This window comes from Necator americanus, chromosome I (genome assembly GCF_031761385.1).
Source record: "Necator americanus strain Aroian chromosome I, whole genome shotgun sequence".
In the NCBI taxonomy this organism is placed as follows: Eukaryota; Metazoa; Nematoda; class Chromadorea; order Rhabditida; family Ancylostomatidae; genus Necator; species Necator americanus.
In genome coordinates, this window is record NC_087371.1 from 28,051,491 (window position 1) to 28,073,210 (window position 21,720).

Genomic DNA, 21,720 nt, shown 5'->3' on the forward strand with positions numbered 1-21,720 from the left:
TCATCCACGTGAAAATCTAAAAAATTTCCGGATTTGAGAATTTAGTTTCAGAAGATCTTCACATTTCTCCTCCACTTGAGTTGATTGTGAGTCCACGCACAACCGCGTTAGGACCTTCAATCTTTAGTAGATTAAAAAAAAGTGGAAAAAATAACAAAAAAAAAAGCGAGAGCAAAAGCTATCGTCAGATCCCCCAAAAATCTTCAAACCTTAAAAACTTCAACCATAACGTTATTTTCTGCAGTTTTTAGAATTTTTAGCTATTTCTTAATTTTTTTTGTTTGTTTATTTATTTTTTACTTCCCAGCAAAGTTTGTACCTCAGAGTGCATGTGATTTGGACTTCAACGGCGCTAGGTCGTAGCGATCCACTTCTAAAATCCTCCACACTGAAAGCCATGGGAAGATGATTCGGTTGAGCTTAACAAAATGCCATAAAAAATCAATACTATAATACAATCAATACTATGATCGTACTGAAGATTAAAATTTCAAAGATTTAATGAATTAAAGTGAAAACAAGAAGAGAATTCAAAGGGGTTTACATTCCTCAAACTCCTCTCCGAAGAAAAAATCAGAAACTAAGTTCAAAGAAAAGTGCATGAATGCTCAAAAATAAAAAAAAGAAAAATTCCATTAATTTTCCGGCGGCTTTTTTTTCTATTGATGATCCAAGTAGCGAAAGTATTCGGATCTCTTTCGGTATTCGATTCGATCTTATTCGGATCCCTTTTCTACTGCCTCTATGGACTTCACGTGAACCACTACGGGGTCTAAAACAATATAAGTACAAGTACACAGATACAAACATACAAACACAATATTCTCGGCTATATCACATTTGTTTTATTTTGAACCATTACAGAAATAATTTTCATTTCGATGAAATATAAATTGATGAGGAAAAATTATTTATTCAATCATTTATCCATGAATATTCGTTTATGCATTCATATGTGTGCAACGAATTTCTAATTTGTATTTTAGCTTGCGCAATTGAATAATGTCCAGAAATAATTGCAAAAAAAAATGCCAAATTCATTTTCGTTTCTCCTGTTTCTATCACATAACAAAAAAATAAATAAATGATAAAATAATCGAATAAGTGTGTTTCATCTCGTACCTGGTGGGCTGGAATGGAAAAGTAATTTCGCTAGTTTCCTTGAATAGAAAACAAATTTTATTTGCTCTATGATGAATTTAGACAATCGACGGAACGGTAAGAATGTTTTGTAACGTAGATAATTCGAGAGTTGGTGTTTAAAAAATTTGTAGAATATCCATATTTCCAGAATTTGATATGTATAATTGAGAAAAAAAGTTGTAGATGGTTCGGAAAAAGCATAAATAGGAAATTTTGTCACGTTAGATGCTTTCATGGATTCTTGTAGCGCTCTGTAAAACAGTAATTTCGGAAGGAGATCCGAAAACTTCTGTTAGAATCATTTTCACGCTTGCTGTGGAAACCAACTTTATTATTTCACTGATAAAAAGACACTAAAATTTTTTTCAAGATTTTCAATCTACTCATTTATTTTGTTTTATAGTTACTAATTCCATTTTACTACTTACTTTACTGCCATAATGAGACATTTCTTCGATCTTTCCTTCAAATATTCAAGAAATTGAATTTAACACAATTTATTGCAGCGTTGTTTTTTTTTTTCGAGGGACATCTGAGCTTTCACATAGTCGATTAATTTGGCACCCGTGCAAATTTGTTAATGTTTACGTCTCGATTATTTATTTTGATTTTATTACATTTCTTAAAATTTTGATTATGATTGTGGAATTACGACTTACACCTACAGACGAAGATGCATGCTATCAATGACCTACATGATATTAACACAACGACAAATGTTCAGCAGTAAGGGATTTCTCCAGAAATAGAGGCGAAAGTTGCAAAAAATCCTAAGAAAGTGAGAGCACCGTGTTGAAGGGGACTGCAAAAATTCACTAATAAAGGATCCGTGCAAGAGAGTTGTTGCACTTTTGTCGCCAGTGGTACTTGCGGACCACTTTGCTCGACGACGGCGGATGTTAAGAGGATGTCGTAGATTGTTGACGACGATTCGCGGATTAGAAATGTTGGCGAAATCAGAGTATCCCTGCTAAAGAATCCAACACACAAATTGTTGATGCTCCGTTGGTTTATATGGATCAAATTCTCATAAATCCATAAATATTCCCTGAATAGAAGGACAAAGGACAAAATGTCTGACGTTGATCAATCCCTGTGGGAATGCACCACCACGTTCACTTAAGGTTCAGACTTCAATACTTAAGGTTCAAGGTTTAAGGTTTACGACCGTAAGGTAACTAGCCTTTACAATGACTTTTGGGGGATAGCCAATGTGTCAAGTCAGTGTTTTTATCCTCTCAGACAGGTTTGGTACCAATTTGCCGACCCCGTTGGAGGAGAAAAGCTTAGTTGGCACTAGGGCGGTTTCAAACCATCGATCGATCGTGCAGTTACAGCAGAAGCTCTTACCTACTGCGCTATACTTGCGTTAGGTAGGTTCAATTGGTCTGTGCAGCAAGATAAAGTGTGGATCGAAGGATCTGCAGAACTACGACCTCAAATATTTCAGTGATCCGGAACTTTTGAGTTCTATGCTCTGAAAACCTATCTGAATTAGGAAATATTAGAAATAAACTATAGGAAAATAGGAAAGCCTCTATTTATCATAAACGAATAATTAACCGAAAGCAATAAATAAAACAAAAATTAAAATTAAATAGTAAAAAATATTAATATTAATATTATTTAGTAAAATAATATTTACAATGTTAATAAATATTAATGGAAAACAGTTCTAAAAAATTGTTCTGAAAGTGCTCATTGTCGTTCCCTGTGGAATTTGTTTTTTTTTTCGTCAAATTATTTCGATTCCTGACCGCAGAATATTTAAAAATGAATTGCAACGTGTTAGATAGAAATGTTTCAGAGGTTTTTTCTGCGAATTACAATGGCCGTAAATACTTTTTTTTTCTAGCAATGCAGCTGTTCTATTAAATAGCTGATGGATGTATAACACTGGGTAACCTTGGAAACCAACTACAAATTACTTTGAAATTCTCAAATGATCAAAAATAAAAATTTTTTGAAACGATGAAATTTCCTCATGGTGCTTGTCAATTTCCACATGATATAGTTGTTCTTGGTTTCTGTTGTTTGTTCGAATTCAAATAACTCCGAGTTTTTTTTTCTGCTGAAATTTAATTGTACAGTAAAAGATGATTTTGGATAGTCTAGTGAAAATTTATACTAGTACAGCTAGAAGTATGTAGAGTAAGTAGAACTTTGTCCCATTTTTCCGCTAAAAAATGGGACCCTCGAATGTTTCTTGGCTTCGATAATCTAGTTCTTTTGCTTTTTGTATTGTCGCGTTCTGAATCACAGAAAATTATTTCCAATTCCTACTTATCCATGATGTATGGTTGACTAATCAAAGATCACAAGGAGAACTCCTCAACAGCTGTCCTCGTTTGATTTGGTCCAAAGAAAAGGGTCCCATATTTATTCAGCGCCTACTTTTTATGTGAAAGTGTTTTAGTGACTGAAGCTCAGGGAATAAAGCCTGGACCTGGTTAAACAGTGATTCACCGCACATAGTTATTGATCGATGTTTTCCTTCGTGAAATGCGAGATTTGTCTGAAAATTGTGGCGAAAAAATAATTAATCTGGACATGTAAAAGAATCTTTTGGAGAAGAGGAGTGCAAAAAGGAAGCTGTAACCGGAGAATTTCGAGCGAACACTGATTCAGCAATTAAATTGAACAGAAGTGTAAATAAAAAGTGGTGTTCTACTGTAGCGTGTAAGGAAAATTCTATTATCGATGGGACCTCTTTTATGTAGGAAGAATTTGGACGCGTTTTCAACATGTTGCATATATAGATCTAACGTTAAAAGTGAATTCAGGAGGGAACAACGTGGAGCAACACATGTTCTTCGCTTTTTTCATTAGAAAAATAACAACAACGTGAAGCAGAGGTTTTTTTCCCACGATAAGATATCTATCTATTCGACATCACTGTGGATACTGTAATAAAACGTCACTTAGTGAAATGCCGTCTCCAATGTAGACAAATGTTTTTTGTTGTTGTAAGAAATTGAGGTAAAGGTATTCCCTTAATAATCCGTGCTTTTCAATCATGTCTACGCGTCCTTTGAGTACTTTAATGGAATGTTAATGTATGGACACTAACGAACGTAAAAATATTCAAGGATTTGTTTATTTTTGTACATCTGTGCGTAGATTTCTTTTTTTCATTTTCCTTCTTTCTCTTTTTTTTCAAATGTACGCTGAATTATCAGCAATAAGTGCACGCCTTAATTTTTCACATTGTGCGAAAAATAGTCGAAAAAATATTCGGAGATCTGTTCATTTTTGTACATTTGTGGGCAAATTTCCTTTTTTCCGTGTATTTGTGCGCAGATTTCCTTTTTTTCGTTTTTTTTTTCTTGAAATGTACGCTGAATTATCAACAATATGTGCATATTTTAATTTCTCACATTGTGCAAATCAATAAATCACAAATGTGCAAATATAAACATTAATATTACATTCAATCACAATATAAAATCATAAAATGGCAGGAAATGGTGGTGGAAAAATCCGTCTATGGTGTATGTACCGTTTCCACCGTTATGTGCATGAATAAACCAGGAAAAAAAATGAAATCCGTTGAGCTGTGCGAGAAGTGAGTGAGAGCATCGTGCGATTCATCATCCATCATCATACATATAATATAATGAAATATTTGGAATATTAGAACAAATAAGTGAGAATGAGGGATAGTTGCAAGAAGAAGAAGAAGAAGGAGGAAAAAAACAAAATAAAACCGGTCGAGGAGTGTCTTCGTCAATCAATCGAGGTTGCTTTGTTTCACGTACGATGTATAGTAGAACACTGAAAATAAATTACAAAGTTTTACAAAGTTTTTAATTCCTGATTAATCTTTTTCTGTAGCTGTGTTTTTTTTTTCTCGAGAAAAAAAGACGTTCAAAAGTATTTGTTGGGCTTTTGTTTCGAAGGAATGTTTCACGGAATAATTGCGCGATGTTTTGATGGGACCGGGTCCCACAAGGAACCTAGGATTAGAAGCAGTTTTAGTGGCTCTTGATTATGTTAAGCCCCTTAAATGTTCACGTATTACATTTAGTTTGTATTTCACGAAATAATTTCACAATGTTTTAATGTGGGACCGAGTCCCAAAAGGAACCTGTGAATGAACGGGATTTTATTGCTTTTTTGGTCATGTTTAATCGCGCTTAAATGTTCACATATTACATTTGGTTTCTTTAAATATCCACAATTCATGGAAGAATGAAAGAATGAAAGAAAGAAAGAATCCAGTAAATATTCACAAGTGGCTTCCATCATACATATATGATATTGGCTAATTTACCATATTTTCATGATGGTAGGCCTACAACAATTTACTTCAGGATGCATCAGGGGTCAACTAGAGACCTTACTGCGGAAAATAATATTTAGATAACCTAGGAAACCTTAAAAACTACGAAATGTATGTTGCAATTATTCAAACAGAGTGTAAATATGTATATATGTACAATTTAATAAGGTATATACATATATATTTACGGTTTGTTGTGAAATTAAACAAGCCAACATGTGAAAAACTATGTATGTAGCATTTTTGAATAAATAACATTTGGTGTTAGTGACATAGACCACTTAAAAACGTTAATTGCAAAAAAAAAAACCCTAAAGATTTCCTTGAAAAAAAAAACTGACCAAAATCGTTCGGACACCGAGAAACAACGTTATTATTAGCATCATTATTTCTTATAGCTCATTTTTTTCGCTCTGAGGAAAAGGAGTTCCATTAACGTTCCGTTTGTTGACTCTTGTTTTAAGTGAGTGTGAGTTCGAATGCTTCACGGAGCAACTTGCAAGATATTCACTGTTTAAAGGCATCACCCCACGAATCTGGAGTGGTACGGATTTCCGGTGGAATATTCGCATACGGGGTTGTAGATTATGAGGAGGGGGGTGATTCCGTTCATTTCTTCCTAACTGCCGTAGAAAAACGCTTGGAAGATACAACTTCGAGCGTTCCGGCGCACTATTTTCCACAAGGAGTTCGATTGCAGCGCGCCAGCCCTGTGCTGCGTCGCATCTTCCGGGCCGTTTTTTACGGCAATTAGGAAGAAATGGACGGAATCACCCTCTCCATAATCTACGACCCCGTATACGAATACTACACCTGAAATCCGCACCACCTCAGATTCGTGGTATGCTGCCTTTAAGAAGAAATCAATGTGAATCCCGAAAAAAAAGTGGGCATTCACATTTAATCCTTTCGGTCACGCGTGCATGCAACCATTAAGAGCGATCAAGGATTGGACGATTAGGAAACTCCCGAGGAGACCACGAAATATGGCGAAGAACATGTGAAAATACTTGAACAACTCTGAAGGATAAGGAGGAATAAGAAGTTCTGAGCAATTGGAAAGTTTGACATTCAATGAACCTCGGCATTGTAAGATGTGGTATTGATTTTTAATGAGCTCTAGGCGAGGTTTTTAAATAATTTTATTGGTTTCAAATTTTTTAAAAGTTCTATGGGTTTTTTTTGCTTCATTTCGATGATGAAATTGACATAGTTAGAGCTAGCCCACTCAGATCAAATATGTGCCGTTTTGCGCCATAACTTCTGTTTATTTTGATGGGAATTTTATGATTTTTATGTTTTTATGATCAGATACGGCTCACTAAACACATCCAGCGGAAACATTCAGGACTTTTTACCTCACCTAATATTATGGATATTAGTCGAAGAGAAAGGGAATCTGGTGGAAAGGTCTTAGAAGCATTCTGGATTTCCGTCAGGAATCCATCCAAGAATAACAGAAATGAGTGCATCAGTTGCTAATGACTTTATGCTGTTCGTAACACTCTGTGAGCTATAAGATCGTACCACAAGCAGTTCTGTACATTGTCCAGACTCCAATCATTAAGGATACCGTACAGTGTGTAGATCTCATTAGCCGTTGAGTGACAATCTGTAAGAATGCGGTGGTTCACCACCCCCGCTGGATCCGGTGACACTAGTCAATTTGTTTTCCTGCTTCTTAGAGTTCTTGCTGCAGGTGTACTTAGAACGATATCAAGGCTTGGAAAGGAGTGAGGAAGAGTTTGATGGGATTTACATAGGATCAAAATCCTCGAACTATTTCCAAGCCTTCGATAAAGACGAGGTCGTCGAAACGTCAGACCATAAACCACGACGTTTCACCAAAAACTCGTTGGTACCACAAGAAAACATAAGCAAAGAAAAAAACTTTGAAGTATTTGCAGAATGCACTCAATCAGCAGAGGAAAACGTTAAAATTACAGCCAAAAATATTCTTATGCTTTATTTTCTACTAGCATGTCTACAAGATTTTTAGATGGAATCTTTTTTGTTTGCCTTAATTCCGGCTCTCTCGCCAATCTTACGAGCCTAAACAGAGGTTTAATGAAAACGTCTGGCGCTTATTTTGTCAAGTTCAACATCTCCGCAGTGTTGGATAAGCTTGTATTTGGATAAGTTCTTAATTAACTTTAAGTATTGGAAATTAGTTCATGATTAGAAGATATTAGATTAAATGAGGTAAGCACTAGCCAATGTGTTGCTCTTTGAGTTTCCCTACTGTTTGAATGCTTCCTGTAGGATGATGAGGTGCTTGAGAGGATAAATCACTGATGGCTTTAATTTTCCAGGATCTGACGAAGGGAATAATGCCGAAATTTTAACTCTTAATGAAGATCAATGGCAATTTTGACTACACCACGAGTAAATCAATAGAAAAAGATGTTAGATTGCAGCACACGTCTTTTTTTTTTATTACCCAATGATCTACCGTAATCATTCATTCTGTTTAGTCCCAGCCCGCAGAACGCTCCTTCCAATCACCGGCACTTCAGCCACCTACCGGCACTTCTTGAAAGGAAAGAAGTTCAAGACTGAGGAGGAAGTCGCAAAGTCATTCAGCGACATCTTCAAGTCTTAGCTACAGTCCTTCTGCTAAGAGGGTGTCTTCTAAGAGGTTCCTTCTAAGAGGGTGTCGAGAAATTGTGCGACCATTGGCGTCGAGTGGTGGGAATGCGGATGTCACATACTTCTGGTGTTCATGTCCCTGTTACTTTTCGGAATATTTACAAAAGAATGTAATTCTCAAGAATTGGAAGGAACTTTTACTTCAACCTAAAAAATTATATTCAAAGGCATCACCCTATGAATCTGAAGTGATTTGGATTTCCGATGGTCAAAGACTATACGGGATCGTAGACTGCAGAAAAGGGTGTGATGCCGCTCATTTCTTTCTTGTCGCCGTAAAAAACGACCCTGAAGATACGGCTTCGAGCGTTCCGGGGCGCTATTTTCTACAACGAGTTCGATTGGAGCGCGCCAGCCTTATGCACGCTCCGCATCTTCCGGGCCGTTTTTTACGACAGTTAGGAAGAAATGAGAGGAATCACCTTCTTCCCCATAATCTACGACCCCGTGTAGGCATAACCTACCTGAATCCCCCATATTCGTGGGGTGATGCCTTTAAATCTTTTGAGGACAGCGTGGCTGATCATTGAGCTGGACACTTTTCATCGCTTATTTTTCATGATTCCTCAATTTTCTTAGAAATTTCTCGTATTCAATGGGTTCAATGGGTTTTCAACGCCAGATAAAAAAGCGCGCTGTCATCAGTGGGTTAAATTAATCAAAGGCCCTATTTTCTACATAATTCTTGCCCAATGACAAAAAAAAAACTAACAGAAAGTGAAGTAGAAGGTAAAAGGGCACTATATCAAGAAGCTTTCAATGTTTTTAAGAGAATTTAACGGTTATGCGAAGTTACCGTGCACATATCATAACAAAGACGTCAGAATGACGTCTTGTTGTGTAAAATTCAGGCGAAATTCTAGTGAGCTCTGTTCCATCTTGTTTTTTTCGTCTATGGCACACCTGCAGGTGTTTTCAATAAATAAATGTCAGCAGATACAACTCTGTGTAGTTCACAGAGCCATAGAACATTTTTTTTCCTAGTTCATGTTCGTTAAATGACATCAGCCTAATGGCTATTTCTTTTTCTCTTTCAAAATCTTTCTTGCAATTTTCTCACGCGATGGCGTGATGCAATGAAGAGTGCGCACAAAAACGTTCGTGAGTTATTTGTCGTCATTTTTCTAAATGAAAATTGCAGCTTCAATCAAATCAAATTTAACAGCCACCTTTGTTATTCATATGTTTAGAGTTCAGGGATTAATCTCATTTTGCAGCAGCTTCAAAGTTTTTTTTCAGCTGTTCGTGATGTAAGAGCAGGTTGGTGCGAGACACGCGTGTTGAGAACGGACCTTGCTCGCTTGCGCTCAGGTACTTCTGTCTCCTCAGGGATCGGACTCCAAACTACAACACTACACAACATATCGCTTTCGACTAGTAATGAATATTGCAATTGATATCTTTAGATAAGGGAATTTAGAAAGATAATATATATGCTGCGTAGAGTAAGTAATTCTAATCTTTTTTTGTGATTCAGAAACTTGGCCACTTCGCAAGCAGGAAGAAAATGCGGTCAGCGTCATTGCGGTTGAAGTCTTAATCGAAAGAGTAATGCTAAGAGTACATATCCCGCTTCACACAAATGAGGGACGGGACTTGAAGTTCTCTCCTACGTCAGCGATCGAAGATTAGAGACGCCACCTCGTTTGCCATGTGAAATAAGGTGTGCCGGGTGTGATGCGCTTCAACGACAACCGTTGGACCAGAGCCGGGTTGAACGACTGGGTTCCACGCGACTGTATTAAGCGCACTACAGGAAGACCGCCGACCCGATCGTCAGACTTCTTCACAAAGTCCTTGAAAGAAAGAGTTGATAAAGAATTTGCAAGATTCGCGTGTGGTTTCTTCTTTTGCGAGGAGCTCTTTCCGTGTCTCTCGCGAAAGAAGAAACCATCTGCGAATCTTGCACGTGATGGGGACGAATGCAATTGTTACTGGCCTCAAGATGATGAAGGAGAAGGTGTCTGTTGTGCAATCCTGTGGGATTTAGCAACACGTTCGGCCCCAACTCGGAATCGCTTGAGGTTCATAATTCAGTACTGACTTGCGGAAGCCGACTGATATATCAAGTTGGTGTTCTCACCTCTGGTAGTAACTGTGGAACCAGCTTATCTACGTCGTAGGGTTGATGAAGGTTCAGTAAGTGTCTGGGATTATTCAGTGCGCCTGCGATGCGCCAACGCTTTCACCTCAATTCAGAATCGTTTGAGGCTTACAAACGCGTGTCTAACCTACACAATTACTCGCAAGGATTAGCGTATGTTTTAAGTAAGTGTTTTTATGTTTCAGGATCACTCTGGTGACAATTTATCGACTACGAAGAGATGGAAGTTTTGGTTGACATTAAGGCGGTAGTTCACTCACAGCGGAACCTCTTACCGACTGCGCAGTTACAGCAGAATCTCTGCGCTACTCCCGCCCTTTTCGAACAATAACAAAAAGAATGATTCTCGCCATAATTCGAAAAGAATAAGAACTTTTACAGCAGTGCTTTGGGTGAATTTCCGATGCCACAAACATATTCTTATGCAAATGTCTTCATAGTAGGGTCAAAACGACATGAAGCATCGTGTCGTTGCGCGAGCAGCTGCGTTCGAAGCGGCGCGGTGGAGCGTAGCGGTTAGGATCCATGACGGACCCTTGCTAGCACGATCTGTTGCTGCCGTTCGCGACGGTCCCACTCCAACCGCCATCTCCACCGCGCCGCTTCAAGCACCGAAGCTTACGCAACTGCACCGTGCTCTATGTCGTTTCGACCCAATTATATATTCAACGCCCAGCTCTGCTTGACTAAAAACTCACCCAAGAATGCAGTAAACAATGATGGGAAGGTGATTCGTGACATTAAGTCCACCCTCCGCGAGAGATCGGTGTTTCGGCCCAAAATATCTAATAGCCTAAAGAACCACATACACAATAGTTGTTCAAATTGACACACAACAAAAATGTACCTATTCAGAGGAATCCAACCCCTTCGTCGATAACTGCTGAGGTCAAGACGAAGAGCAGGCCGATCCGAAGGACAAACACAATCATCTAACCGCGTAGTCTTCTTCTTTTGCTAGCAATGGAACTTTTTCTTGGAGTTGCAGAAAAGAAACGAACACGAGCAGAAAGAAAAACAAACTTTTCTAAGGAACTCTTTTCGCCCATAGTAGTTTACGACAGCGTATTCGAGCAGAGCTCCGAAGATGAACGCCAAACAAACGCCAATCCACACGTCTACAGCCTTAAATATTGCAACATGAGAAGCTGTTCGGACGATAATTTCGTTGTCATCTCGCCATCTGGTTGCGCGGTAGATCGCCTATTTCTCACAAGTTTTGACATTCGCTGTCAACATTATCCGTAAACAACAGCATGTGATGAAGGATATGCCGCCACCCTACGTTCGGCTCTCCTCCGATTTGGGTGCTATAATTCTTTATACAACAAAGATTTCTAAATATTTTTCTTTTCATTAGGATACTTGTAATCTTCGCTCTTTGTAGAATAACGTTCGAAACATCTCTCTTGCGATAAGATAAGGATAAAAGGCAGAGCGCTGATCAATCCCAAGTGGATTGATCAGCGCTCTGCCTTTTATCCTTATCTTACGCGCTCTGCTTCAATTCTGAGTTCGTTTGAGGTAAATGAACGCGCGTGCAGAGTTACAATGAATTGCGGACATGTGTCAAGTCAGTGTTCTTATTGTCCCATATAAGATTGGCACCAATTTATCGACTTCGGAGGAGAAGTTTTGTTGGCATTAGAGAGGTATCAAACCAACGATCGATCGCGCAGTCACAACTGAACCTCTTACCTACTGCGCTACACCCAGCCCCTCTTGCGATATGAACAGAAATATTTCAGTACTCTTAAAAGTGAAAAGTCATCGTAGTTAAAGGCATCACCCCACGAATCTGAGGTGGTGCAGATTTCAAGTGGAGACTTCTTATAAGGGACAGCAGATTATGGAGAGGAGGGTGGTTCCGTCCATTTCTTCCTAATTGAAGTAAAAAAACGGTCCGCAGGCTGACGCGCTCTTCTGGGTCGTTTTTTACGGCAATTAGGGAAGAAAAGGACGGAATAACCCCCCCCCCCCCCCTTCTTCATAATCTACTATCCTTTATAAGAATACTCCACCTGAAATCCGTACCACCTGAGATTCGTGGAATGATACCTTTAGCTGTTTTTGGCGCGCAAAAATTTTTATCATTGCCAAAAAACGTGAATGACTTTCGAGATGCGGTGTTTTTTTTTTGTTTTGAATGGGCTCAGTTGAGAGACGAGAAGGCGAGAATTCCCACGCCTGCGTAAAGAAAATCTGAAGTGTCTGAAGAGGCTTAAGGATCTTCTACTAGCAAGTGCTCGAATTTCTCGGAAGTTGCTACTATGTTTAGTTGCGGAAGCAACTGAGTTTACCTTGACTTAGAAATTGACTTGACCTAACGTAAAGACTGTAAAGAAAAGGTCACAGACTTCATAGGGCATGTCGGATGCATTCTGGAAAAGGTACAACTAGTATATCTGGTATATTTTGATTTAAAGGCATAACCCCACGAAGCTGAGGCGGTGTGGGTTTCAGGTGGGTTATGCCAATACGGGGTCGTGGATCATGGGAAGGAAAGTGATTCCGTCCATTTCTTCCTAATTGCCGTAAGAAACGGCCCGGAAGATATGGTTTTGAGCGTTCCGGCGCGCTACTTTCTACAATGAGTTTGATTGGAGCGCGCCAGCCTTTTGCGCGCACCACATCTTCCGGGCCGTTTTTTAAGGCAATTAGTTAATTAATTTTTTACGGCACTATTTTCCACAAGGAGTTCGATTGCAGCGCGCCAGCCTTGTGCGGCGTCGCGTCTTTCGTGCCGTTTTTTACGGCAATTAGGAAGAAATGGACGGAATCCCCCCCCCCCCCCTCCATCGTGGATCATGGGAAGGAAAGTGATTCCGTCCATTTCTTCCTAATTGCCGTAAGAAACGGCCCGGAAGATATGGCTTTGAGCGTTCCGGCGCGCTACTTTCTACAATGAGTTTGATTGGAGCGCGCCAGCCTTTTGCACGCGCCGCATCTTCCAGGCCGTTTTTTACGGCACTTAGGAAGAAATGGACGGAATCACCCTCCTCTCCATAATCTACAACCCCGTATAGGAACTCTCACCTGACATCCGTATCACCTCAGATTCGTGGGGTGATGCCTTTAAGGACAAGTGACGAGTGGGCGACGGTGAGCACAACAGGCGACGGCTCTACCCTCTCCTAATTTTTCCTTATTTTGATGCAAAATGTTGTACTTTGAAATGTTGGGAGTGTCTGTAATATTTCTTCCGAGAAACGAGATATAAAGGAATGTTCCCTCAGCCCACCGTGCTGGGAGTTCCCCCTAAGGGTGTGGTGTTTATTATCTTTCGGGAACCATTTTAACGTTCGTGTAGTCCATGGGTAAAGTGTGGTTGGGGATGTGGGGAATCAACGGCTCTGGCGGCTCCCATTCCTATTTTTGGAAGTTAATAACTAAATAATTTAATAGGAGCCCTAAAACCTAAGCAGTAGTTTTGGAGGATCGTTAACATGTTCGCTAAAGCTGCTAAGAGAAAGAAGAAAACAGGAAGATAGAGCTTCCAGAAATAAGAGCGCGGTTAGGTGCATCCGCCTCACTCGTCCCTCCCAAGCATTTTTCCCTGGTCCATTAGTCCACGTGTTGTCGATTCTTCTCAGAACTTGACTGGTCCATCCAAGTTTTGCTTTAGGCATAATTTACGATTATATTACATATTATTTTTATTTTGTTTTATTTATTTTTTAATTTATTTTATTTTTAATTTCATTTTATTTTTTATTTTATTTTATTTTTCCATATATTATTACATACAACCCAATTTCTTTAGTTTAGCTCACTTTAATGTAGGAAACTGGCGGTAGCTTGGAATTGATGCCACTCGCTTGGGTGGTCATCGTCAAAAGTGTAGTGACTCCTAGCGAAACCCGAGCTGGCACTGCATCCTAAAATCCACATCTCAAACCAATATGTGGAACATTTGGGATCCTAAACACGCACCTTGTCAAGCCAAAAAGAGACCCACGATACGACAACTAACATTATACATGGAATGTAAAGTTGGATGAGGTAGTAGCTGAAATCCAGAAAAGAACTTTGGGCTGGGAAACAATGGAGAAATCGAGAGCATCTGCCACCTACCTGTACTCCCTACGAAGTAGAAGTTTAACCCGAGCACAACTGTATTCTCCTAGAAACCAGAAACTATAAGGCACACTAATATGGTGAAAATAATTCGTGGTGGGAGGAGACGTGAGGAGGAGGAGGAGGAGCTGGAGGAGCAGGAAGAGGAGGTGAGAGAAGTGGAACGGTAGGAGAATGTAAGTAGATTCGCCATGCTTCACATCAGGTAGACAGCCCAATATAACACTGAAATTTTCACGCGATTTGTACACGGATCGCGGTAGGATCGTAGCAGAACATCTGCGACGACCTACCGTTGAAACAAGCATATCCAATGGGGAACACCTAAACATACACGAGAATTAGGACATATTAGACACATGTGGACAGATTTGTAAACAGAGATGTGCGAAAAATTATCCAGAAATTCCTTGAAACCAATGAAATAAAAGAATTTCTTTCGAAGGATTCCAAGAAATTTCGAGCACTCTTTTCTACTACTAGCATTTAGCATCGGCTGTAAGCCAAGGACAGTAAAAAGACAACGATGTGGTGCCTCTACTACTAGCATTTAGCATCGGCTGTAAGCCAAAGACAGTAAAAAGACAACGATGTGGTGCCGTGTTTTTTTTTAAACATTTTTTTCTATTTTACAAAAAATAATAACACATTTTTAGCGCCTCACGTTGTCTTTTACCGCCTAGGCCAAAGAACTCTTTTTCCATCTCTAGTTCATTTTTGAAATTTTTCCGCTCCAAACAATGACTTAATTACGATAAACGCGACGTTAGGGAGTTTTCAAAGAAGTTAAGAATCGGAACTTCGTGTTTTTTGATTTTTTTTCCAATTTTGATCTTTTTTTTCATCAACCTTTCGAATGCGGCGAAAAGCAACGTCGAGAAGTTTCAAAAGGCGCTAGGATTTTTTTTAAAAAGAAATTTCGCACATCTCTGCTTAGCTGACACATCAGTTGATGTTACCAGACGAGATACGACGTCAATTCGCTTCGACCGTTCTTTGTAATGTCGTACGAAAATTCGACAGCAAAACGAGTTACGTGGTTGACTTCCAGACAGCGGCCGATAGCCATCTTGTGGCAGTTGCTTCATCTGAAGCGGACATACTTAACGATGGGTGGGGCGAGCCAGCGAGCGGGCGCAAGCGACACGTACACGCACCATGCGTTGTCCACAATTAGTCATATCCTTTCGAGCAGCGTAGTTGACCAATGCAAACTCCAATAACGCACCAAATATAAATGCCAAACAAACGCCGATCCAAACATCAATCGCCTTAAGAAACAGAACAGCGGTTAACAACGATCACAAGCAATGCCGTTGAGGCAATAGGTGCATGCCTTTGTATAGCTGACTGGAGGTAGTTTGGCGTTGATTCCGGAACTCTGAAAAGCACATGTTACTCGTTCACACCAGGGTTAAATCAAATTAAACGAAGGGTTTCTTTCCTGGGTTGTCATGGTGAGCAGTGTTGTGACACCTGAAAGCACACAACATTCAACCGCCTCCTGAAGCGGACATCCACAGATCAAACAAGCAAGCAGTTACGGTAGCATTTCAGCAAAGATTGTTACTCACTCAGGCTAATGTAGAAAAATACAAAATTAGAGCATAAAAAGCGTGCCCATTCGGTAGAGACCGTATCCAAAAGTGGCGCATCCCAAGCGTGGTGCAAAAACTTTCCTGGTGCAAAAACTCCAGGAAAACGTAGAGTTTGTGTTATAGATTAAGGATTGTCGCCCCACTCAATTCCCCCAGCTGTCATAAAAATGGCGTGGGAATCACTTTGGTTCCGAAGAGGTACGTTAGAACGCGCACCTTTCTACGCCCTACGGCCTTCTCAGCAGCTTATTCATTGGTTTTACTTGAATAGGTTCCTGAGGACCCCGGGATTTCTGTACCATGTCAATTTCGTGATACGCTGCCTTTAAACAACGTTGTCAAAACTCCTGATTGAAGCTGAGCATGAGGAAGTGAAAATTTTGTTTTTGCGCCACATTATTATGTTAGTTGACAAAATTGAATTAACAAACGTTATTTTGAGCCACCAGGAACTCTCCCTCGAATGAAACCTCGTGGTTGCCATTTCATAGATCAAAAATAGAAAACATTCGATGCTACTCTGATTTTGACAACACTCTGTTTTCAGGGAGAGGAGAGAATGTGTTTTCCTATATGGCTTCCTAAACAAATTTCACTTGTCACACGTTCGTTTCGGGAGAAAACGAGCGAAGAAATTGTTGTCTACGTACAATAGCCAGGCTAAATACGATTACAGAAATTTCCGATACTGGATTCTGTTCATTGTTAGGCAGGGCTCAGGAAATATATTTTAGGAATGGCGAAAGCGTAGAATCATGTGGAAATCCAGGAGCCAAAGACCTCGGAAGCAACAGAGGCATCAGTTTATCCAGTGAGCCACAGCTTTTAGCATCCATAAACCTTAGGAGGAGGAAAAAGCTGGAGTGGTAAAATGAGCCGACGATTCACTTGTCTACGAGGCTCTGTTTGTCCATGTGATAAAATCCATATTTCCATTTCTCTTTTTCATGGATAAATGATGCTTCATCCTCGAGCAAACCGATGCCAGGGTCATCCCGAGCGCCTTGCGCTTTAGAATTCTACATTTAGAGGAGATATTTTGCATTTCCGTTGTCATCACCGAAAACTATATCGATTCTGGATACTGAAGTTAGCACATGAACAAAAATTCTTTTGAAATTCCTGCACGGTTCCGAAAATTCTTCCGAAAAATCGCTCTTTCTGGGCTGCTGGAGCTTAAAGGTAGCTTAAAGGCAGCATACCACGAATCTGAGGTGGTGCGGATTTCAGGTGGAGTATTTGTACGCCGGATAGTAGATTTTGGAGAAAGGTGTGATTCCGTCCATTTTTTTCTAATTGCTCGAAAAAAAGATGCGGCACGTGCACAATGCTGGCGCGCTCCAATCGCACTCGTTGTAGAAAATAGCGCGCCGGATCACTCGAAGCCGTATCGCCCGGAACGTTTTTTACGGCAATTAGGAAGAAATAGACGGAATCACCCCCCTCTCCATAATCTACTATCCCGTATACGAATACTCCACCGGAAATCCGTACCACTCCAGATTCATGGGGTGATGCCTTTAACATGTGTAGGTCTTGACACGAATAGGGCTCAGTTGGAAAAGCATCTGTATGTTTGATGATGAATTCGTGTGGTGAAGAAATATTTCTATTTTTGGTTCTATGACAATTTTAGGCTTTTTTTTATTGTATGAAACAACAATCAATGATATTCCTTTGAGTGAGAATAGATTTCGCTAGATTCGTTCTAACTGAGAACAAAAACTTTCGATTTTTCTGGCAGCTCAGTTCGGAGCACAAGGTGAGAAGAATTTTTTTATGTTGTTATTTTACTACTTTGATCTTTTTTGATATTTTAATACTTCAATATTTTAAATTAATTCAATTTTATTTTGTTATTTTACCCTTTTTATTTGATTTTATTATTTCATTATTTTTATTATTTATTACTTTATTTTTATTTCTACTATTTCATATTTCCATTAGTATTTCACTTACAGTTCATTTTACATTTGCGAGCAGCTGAACAAGACGAGAAATGCTAGCAGAACTGTCTGCTAAATTTGACCCGTATAAAACAACAACGAGTATATACCGTACCTAACGTGACTCGTGCTGGGACCGAATCTTTATCCAGCCAGAATGACACCCATGACACTATGACAAGCATAAACGAAGGGATATACAGCTGAAACGTTGGATTAGCGTAAAGTTCGGAAGTGAGCGATATTTTGAAATGGAGGGTAGAGCAGAAGAAAAAAAAATGTGTGTGGACGAAGACTATTTAGCACACTAGGGGGATGCACACTAGGACTACATAGGACCAGGGACACACCTGCAGCAGGTAATAGCTGAATTCTCGACGTAGCACCATTTGAGTACGTAGACATGAATACTCGCCTAAACACACCATGCCCAGCACAGTTTAACGATCATCGCATCGATCGAATCACACGATCGCACGATCCGATCAATGCGATGATTCAATCGATCGACGATTGAACAGCTATAGATAGAAGCAAGAGCGTGTACAATTAGCAAAATACGAATGACGACAGCCAAAGCTTGAATAGCACATCGCTTTCGTTAGGAGTCGGGACTACCGCAGCCGAACGCGAACGCCGGAACGTACCCGTATTGGTTTTGCTCGTACAGTATTTGGTGACGACGTCTTGTAGTTCGAAACTTGGCAACGATTGACGTAAGCCGTCTTTTTGCTGTACTGGATTCGTTGCCTTCCATTCATATTTGATATCCTGAGTTGTGTACGCATCTGAAAAATCAAATGTGGGGGAAAAACCGATGAGATGACGTTTATTATGTGTTTTTTGAGAGGTTGTTGCTGTTGAATACGCGCTTCACGGCGTCTACTTGTATTATTAAGCAGCTCGGACGCTAATGGCTTTAGTCACACGACGTGTGCTTCGTTCCTCTTATTCCTCCGTCACTCACTCACTCACTCACTCACTCACAGCGTGGCGAATCCGTACAGATTCAATATTCAACGGCTTCAAAACTTGATTCATTCGTTGTTATGGGAATTATGGCAAGGAGCACTTCAGAAACAAATTTCAATTTTTCAATAAAATTGAAAGAAAACGTGAACAATACCGTTTAGAATGTGTAAATTGCGCTGAAAAAGTGTGGTGGTTGAAAAAAAGTGAAAAACGGAAAACGTATGGAAAAAGCATTGCAGTCTTACATTTCAATAAACTCTCCTAGTAATTTCGAATAAAAAAAAAAGAAAAAGTGGAAAAAAGAATCTGCAAAAACGGGCGAATATTTCGAATTTTTAGAAAAATTTAAAAGTTTAAAAAACAGTGAAAAAAACCCGAAAACATTGATGAGAACTGTATTTCTCAAATATTCCGAATTTTTAGCAGATGCAAAACTCAAGACAATAAACATAAACAACTTAAATACTCAATCATTAAAAAAACCACCTAATTCATAAAATAGATGTACCAGTGAATTTTGAGAAAAAAAAACCTCAACTACGTGATACAGAGGATGTTCCTATCCATTTCTAATCACCAACTCAACTTCACTTCTATAGCTGAGTAATTTTTAATTGAATTTTTTTTCTCGTCTAGCTGTTAACTCTATTCAAGCGAAACCAGCTATTCATAGCATAAAAGGGCAATTTTATGCAATTTCCCTATGAGGCTGTGGTCTGAGAAAAAAAAAAGATTCGAAAAACTCTTACATGACGCTAAGTCGATAAGGCAATTCTGACGATCCAACGGATAGAATTCCAAGGACATCGGACACGACAGCACCAACGATAACCTTAATTTAAAAAAAGCCATAGAGATCAAAATTCGAAGGGTGGCGCATCAAGCTGACAAATATTGAAGAAAAAAAGGAAAATCTTCGAAGAGATATCTCATAGATAACTAAAAAAAATTACAAATTTCGAAAAAAAATCTTTTTAAAAATCCTTAAAAAAAATTCCAAAATGAGACAAATCCTCATGAGCCTTGGGTGAACGAAGAAACCCTTGCTAGTAAAATAATACTTGATATGTTTATTCCAAGAAAATTTTGAAAAATAAAGAGAAAACATTCCAAACTGGAAAAAACGGTCTCGTGATCTACCACAGCAGTAGAATTACTTACCAACCACAAGGATACGTTCAAATAACGTCACTTTTGCTGGAGAATTCATAAAGCGGAATATATTAAGTCGGTCACAGTAACGTTTGGCCAAGAAACGAAAAAAAACAAAGGAAAAAAAAGAAAAGTAAGTTAGGCAGGTAGACCTCATCGTCATGAATCGATTGATGCCTACAGTACAACAGTATGGAGCAAAATGAATCAAGTCACGAAGAAAAAACTGGAAAAACGTGGATTGGCCCGGTTTTTTTTGCTTCTTCTGACGAACTGGGAACGAATTTGACTAAGTCAAAACTATTTTCCAGAATTTTCTTTTTTTTATATTCTGGAAATTGTATTCGGGAATTTCGTGACTACTCTATAGCGATTTATTCTGGATTTCCGCCGTTTCTTCCATCCATGGCACACATTTTTGTGTATTTAAAATAGCAAACAAATAAATAGTGAACTGAGACTTTTTTTTTTACTTGAGATTCGCTGGAACTATTCGATTCGACTATTCGAACAAACCTGACGCTATAAAGAATCGAGCCGTCCTTATGAATTCGTATCAGCACGTTCGGTTTATCGATCAGATGACGTCGTGCTTCTCTGAAAATTTGTGCGTTTTCAAATCTGTTGACTTCAATTACGGATGATTAACTTATAAGGAATGTTAAATTACTAATTTGCTAATAAGGTGCACTTAAGTATGCCATGAAAACATCTTTGAGGAATCCAGAGGCTACAGATGAGCAGAGTATGTAGCTATGTAGTGATGTAGATAATAAATTTTGTCAAAATTTTAAAAAATTATCTAGTGGCATTAATTTTTCGTATTTTATATTTTCTAGCTATCTGAGCAGTATTTTCTTTTATGTTCTATATTTTCTTGCTGCTTGTGGAAGTGGAAATTGTCTCAGGATTTCAGGATCAGCTTGATCCTTGCTCTTAACTCCCTCAATTAGAAGACATATAAGAGCAGAGAAATAAATTGTAGGAAATGTAAATAGTGACAGAAGTAAAGTAATCCAATGGAAAAATCAATGAGAAAAATCAGCACGATCAAATCGACGAACAACGTGACTCAAAGTGATCAAGAGGTGACCAATAGACGTAAAATTTCTCAACTGATCATAGTTATACGCAAAATCAATACGCAAAATTACCCGCAATTTTGTGCTTATCCATTTTTTTGTACTCTTCCTTGGTTTTTCACTATAATGATTGAGTTAATTACACTGAGCTGATATTCTGTCAAAATCACGTGGCCACAGTTTATCCAGAACCCTTACATACCACTTTAATTTCTCGATTTTATTTACTTTATATACTTTATACACTTTCTTGACTTTTCTTTGCCTTCCTCGTCACCTCACTTTAATATCATTAGGGGAATTTTATAAGTTTTCCTGTAAAGCATCTTTTCTATTAGATACATTTAAAATATAATACTTTTGGTTTAACAATTTTTTTTGCACACATTAATAATAATTCCCTCCCACAAACGTTTTATTTGGATTATTCTATTGTGTTTTAATTTTGATTGGCCTCTATTTCCCATTGAGGAACCTCAGAGGATGCTGATCTAAAACCGGTTTGTCCGGAAAGAGACGAAACGATTCATCTTTGAGAAAAAAAAAGAATTTTTGGCATCTATCTTTGCTTTTGTGATATAACTTTGGTCAGCTTTTCGCTTTCTAAAGAGTTTCAGAGGTGAGTGACTTATCACAAACGGTCCGTCTTTGCGAAATGACCCATTCCACAATTTTTTTCCTGATAATCGCATTCTTTCCTCATCTATGGATAAGT

The 21,720-nt window shown here is 38.9% G+C and overlaps 2 protein-coding genes across 5 annotated transcripts in view; both read right to left on the minus strand.

Moving 5' to 3' along the window:
* On the minus strand, window positions 1–16,910 carry RB195_007098 (uncharacterized protein; the record flags this gene model as incomplete). 2 transcript variants are annotated; one of them, XM_064180534.1, is made up of 12 exons in its annotated part: window positions 4,874–4,917; window positions 10,877–10,971; window positions 11,026–11,135; window positions 11,202–11,303; window positions 13,952–14,056; window positions 14,112–14,187; window positions 14,253–14,301; window positions 14,549–14,579; window positions 15,215–15,343; window positions 15,413–15,526; window positions 15,592–15,636; window positions 16,833–16,910. In XM_064180534.1, 12 exons carry the CDS (start codon window positions 16,908–16,910, stop codon window positions 4,874–4,876), a joined length of 978 nt encoding a protein of 325 aa, XP_064037398.1. The 2 variants fall into 2 exon arrangements, with proteins under 2 accessions (XP_064037397.1, XP_064037398.1); XM_064180533.1 differs by lacking the exons at window positions 4,874–4,917; window positions 15,413–15,526; window positions 15,592–15,636; window positions 16,833–16,910 and adding exons at window positions 1–16; window positions 320–419.
* The window catches only part of RB195_007099 (uncharacterized protein), a gene marked incomplete at both ends in the record, with an annotated part of 15,275 nt that continues 8,842 nt past the window's right edge, over window positions 15,288–21,720 (minus strand). The window contains 6 exons of one of the 3 annotated variants that reach the window (XM_064180535.1): window positions 15,670–15,731; window positions 17,915–18,002; window positions 18,150–18,214; window positions 18,447–18,587; window positions 19,521–19,603; window positions 20,440–20,520. In XM_064180535.1, coding sequence (XP_064037400.1) covers window positions 15,670–15,731; window positions 17,915–18,002; window positions 18,150–18,214; window positions 18,447–18,587; window positions 19,521–19,603; window positions 20,440–20,520 — 520 coding nt within the window. Of the gene's footprint in view, window positions 15,344–15,669; window positions 15,732–17,914; window positions 18,003–18,149; window positions 18,215–18,446; window positions 18,588–19,520; window positions 19,604–20,439; window positions 20,521–21,720 lie in introns of those variants that run through there. The other 2 variants (XM_064180536.1, XM_064180537.1) reach the window with 2 other exon arrangements.